Below are 4,519 nucleotides of genomic sequence, written 5' to 3'. Positions count from 1 at the left end.
GTCAGATCGAGGTGGTACTAGCGACTGATATTCCCCCATTTGCTGCAGCTTTTAGCAACATCGATCCGGCCCTGGTAGGCTCCCTCTGTTGAAACTGGCCAATCAACGATTCGCTTACCCCACTACTAGTATACAGCAATCATATTGGGGACACGTCGAATGTATTTACGTTTGAGGACAAAACGACGATATTTACTGGGCCACTGCAACCTTAGACAATGCGACTTTTTACATAATATTTTACAAATCTGCGTGAAAATATCAACAGCGGTCATGGAGGAATCTGGTAGAATCTTTATTATATAACATCGTACAATGTCTCAACTATAATTTCGACAGACGCGAGCTACGTTCCACCAAATTTGAATCACCGTTATAGTGCTCTTTACGTTTATTTTGGTCGATTAACTATAATCGCTTTACTTAGACATTATTATAGACATTACTTAGACATTGTATTATAAAAACTAGTCTAATTTGGACCATGAACGTATTAATTCTTGAAACGATGACAACATAGAATTTCGTTCTTAAGTGTACAATTGTACACGCCTTCAGTTCACACGAACTGATACCAGAATCATTCTTTCCTCTCGTTCCATCATTGGACCTTATGCCTCATAAATTGTTACCGTAACGTATCACGTAATTCATAATTGCACGGCTTAAGCATTTTACTCTTGCTTCCTGGGTAACAGTTTCGACGTCACCCAAGTATTATTTATTGCAGGCAATAGATTAGATAATACATGATTCGGACTGAAAACAGGATTGCAATAACAAATGATAATTATTTACAATCTACTTGGATGAAAAGATGCAAGCTTTGAATATCATTTCTTTTGCAATTATGCGACGATTGAAATAATATTTGCTTTGATCGGTATCTAACGTTCACAAATCGACTTTCTCATTTTTCTTCGTTCGTTAACCGACCAAAGTCCACGTTTGTTTCTTCTATTTCTCCGATGATATTTAGCGAACATGAGCGGTCAGACTCGTGTACTTCACATTCAGCGTCATTTAATTCAGTCGGTGAATGGTAACGCGTTATTACCCTGTGAAATTGCAGCAGGTACAGTCTAATACGGCATAAATTATGGAAATAGTTCGCACACTGATGTGGATTTGAATCATACGATTTCTTAGAATTGATTCTATAAGTTTGATTATAATGTATGTTTATTGCTGCGTCTAGTTTATTGAAAAGTACACATTTTTATGTGACAGAAGATCTGTAATCATACGATTTGCGTAATTATCGGAGAAATGAATCAGAGTATCTTGTGATTTATATAGATAGCTAAAATTAAGGCAGTCGTTATCGTTGTATATGAAAAATATTATTATCTGTTAGGGGATGATGAATGATTTGAATGAATTCGTGGAAGATCTAAATTAGTCGAGGAAACATTGGCTTTGGAACAATTTTCCTATATTGTCTTGTTGCCAAATAAAACGTGCATTGTACAGGTTGGAAATTTTTCCTGAAATTAATGATAGTTTTGTCTCAAACTTTTTTTTAAACCTAGCATAATGCAATATTTTCTACAGTTGCATAAACGTGACATTTGGTACACGTGATTCACGCATACTTTCCGCCGACGCGAGTTTAGTCTGTGTTGCAATTTTTTGCAGTAATACAACACTTGTTCGAGGCTGTGAGTTAGCATAGCTTTTGCTGAATACTTATCGTCTACAAACAAGAAAGATTTTTGCACACGTCAAATACGTCCGTGACTTTCATCACGATATGGGAGATTCCGACTTTTCTTTGCATACGCAAAACGATATCAGAATATTAAAATCCACGAATTTCCTTACACGTGATAAACGTGTGCCTCGAACGGCGCGTGATAAAATGATGATAGAGGTCATGAACGATCGAGGGTAGCATGAAATGAACTCTAAGTTCTATAACTAAATCGGCACACATGAATCGTTAACGTAACTCAATTGAGAAGAGAGCGTCGAATCGTCTAGAAACACTCGTACTCCTGTTCCAAAAGCGTTAGTGCCAAGAAGGTGCGCTTTGTCGTTCAATTATTATAAATAGAATAATGCTCCCAACCATCCGTTGTATTATCGCGTTGTTAAGTTACTTGTAAAGTCTACCGATTCTTTCGAATATCGTTTTAAGGCTCTTAGTTTCCATATAGTACTATTTTTGCAAGCATTTGTAAAACGTTATCGATGAAATCCAAGATTATCTTATTTTTGGAATCTCGAGCGATATTTAAATCGCTCGAGATTACTCTAAATATATTTTGACATAGTAAAAATAAATTTTAATTCAAATTTCTCGCATAACGCCACTTTTTTAATTGCTAGTTTCCATCTGAACACGGAAGATGGCAGGACGGTTCCTAATCAATACAAATTGATTGTTTGATGCGTATGAAGCTGTTTTACCTTTCCCTACGATAGTGGCGCTGCGTGATATTCTCAATGTTATCATTCATCATATCGATATAATGTGGCGTTTACACTTTGGACACTTTTTGAAGCGACTGTGTTGTGTTTGAATGCGATCTGCGATTTAAACGAAGAAAGATTTCTTGCAAAAGGTACACAATATCATCATATTTTTGTGTGTATTATTCTTTTATACTGAACTTTTCCCCTGCATGGAAATGAAGAATTTGTAGGTTATGTTATCTATTGTATTTACATATATCGCGTAGTATGATAAATATATAAATCATATGTATATGTTTTTACTTGTATGTTGGAATATATTACTTAATTTTTGTTTAAACATTGTTACAGTTGGTTGGGCGTCGTGGCAAAATGTTCAAGGCTTCGGAGAACCTCCTACAGTAAAGTCACAAATTTTGAACCTTATTAGGTCCATACGAACGGTGGCACGAAGTAATTACAAACAAATTATTTTAATTCGTTTGATAATAAATTTAAATATAACACAAATATGTTGTTTGTTGCAGTTCCATTGATATTCCTAAATATCGTAACAATAATTGTGAATAATTGGTGCTTGGGTGAAAGAAACGATTGATGGTGTAAATAAAAGGACAATGAGCTGTGAAAAGTGATGTACATAAACGCAAAATTACATTCTTTTATTTTTACTTTTGTATCGAAGAGTAAAGTATTTTTTATTATATCGTGCTTCAGCATATTTTTGTACTGCAAGTATTTTAAAAGATAGCAGTATTTATATATGTTGTTTCTACCTATATCACTTCTTATTTATTTTTATATTATTTTATAAGCTTCCAATTGTTTAATTATGTTGGATACGTTTTACATATTTTTCTAATCATCGTAGTGAAGACAAAAAATTCTTCATACGATAATGCAGTAATACACAACAAACCTTTTATCATATCAAAATACATATATTTCCATATATACTTAAATATTTATCTAAAATATCATTCATCATTTCGAACTTTTTAGAATATTTCTTTCCACGTTATCTAGCAGTTCCTGTTCCATCTGCACTAAACATCTGCTTTTTCCTACACTAAACAGCATCTACTTACTTCATTTTGCCAATGTCTACAAATAAACTTGAAACAACCGTCGAAATTCATATTGCAACATCAACTCTATAAAAGGAAGTTTGTCATGCGACATCAACATGTAACTGTAAGTTGCAATTTAGTTCCATTTTTTTTTATCGACGCCAACAATTGAAAATCTCATACTTCGTTAGGAGAATCGTCAAAGAATTGAATATCTTTTTACTTTTATTTTTTTTTCGAAATTCTATTTACTCAAGACACGTGCTCGGAACTTGTTTCATTTTCTCAATTAGTCATTTACATTTTATTCTTCAAAGTACGGGGAAATTCATGGTGAAGAGATATGGCGAACTTCCGCTACAGGACGTCTCTTTCCGTTAAGTGTCTTCGAATGTACTCTCTCACGGGTAATTTAAATCATAAATCAACAGACGAACGTACTGTAAATTATGTTCGACTTGGTGTGAGGTGTAAGTAGTTGGACAGGATGCTCATGTCTGTTTGTCTTCGTATCTTCATAGACGACGCGATGGCGCACGCGGGAAGCCAATGATTTTCTCGTAACTTTCTCCCCTTCTTCGCTTTCTCGGGGTGGAAGTAACATATATACATACACATCTCCGTGCAATCAATAAACAAGTGTCATGTTGACTTTGCATTCTGTCATTAGCTACCAACAACTCAATTTTTGTCACATTTCAGCAACGTGCAACAAATTTCCTAATTTCTTAACTTCTTATTGCCAACTTTAAAATCTTATATCTATCTTTAAAGGATCAATTTATTTTCCTCGAGTTATACCTTGAAATATAGATACATGTCTCACGTCTAAAATAGATTCACTAAACACGGAAAATCGCCACTGAAACGCACATTTGTTTACGTCCGCTTAATCATATATTCAAAACGATAAATAGAATGGTTTAACTATTTCAATTTCCTCCGTTAGATTTAATTTATAGTGTCCATTAATCTTGGACGCCTTCGCGGTCGATTGGAGCGGAAATCGTGAGGCGATATAACGACTGGAT

The 4,519-nt window shown here is 34.4% G+C and overlaps 1 protein-coding gene across 1 annotated transcript; it reads left to right on the top strand.

The window, feature by feature from the left end:
• Window positions 1-2,443: 2,443 nt before the first annotated feature.
• On the top strand, window positions 2,444-3,049 carry LOC126927536 (immediate early response 3-interacting protein 1-like; the record flags this gene model as incomplete). Its single annotated transcript, XM_050743618.1, has 3 exons — window positions 2,444-2,567; window positions 2,770-2,871; window positions 2,946-3,049. Coding segments are annotated over 3 exons (297 nt in total), but the record flags the coding sequence as incomplete, so codon positions are not given.
• Between the last annotated feature and the right edge of the window lie 1,470 nt (window positions 3,050-4,519).

This window comes from Bombus affinis, unplaced genomic scaffold, assembly GCF_024516045.1.
Source record: "Bombus affinis isolate iyBomAffi1 unplaced genomic scaffold, iyBomAffi1.2 ctg00000128.1, whole genome shotgun sequence".
In the NCBI taxonomy this organism is placed as follows: Eukaryota; Metazoa; Arthropoda; class Insecta; order Hymenoptera; family Apidae; genus Bombus; species Bombus affinis.
Note: the sequence above shows the minus strand (reverse complement) of the source record. Positions and strands in the feature narration are given on the sequence as shown.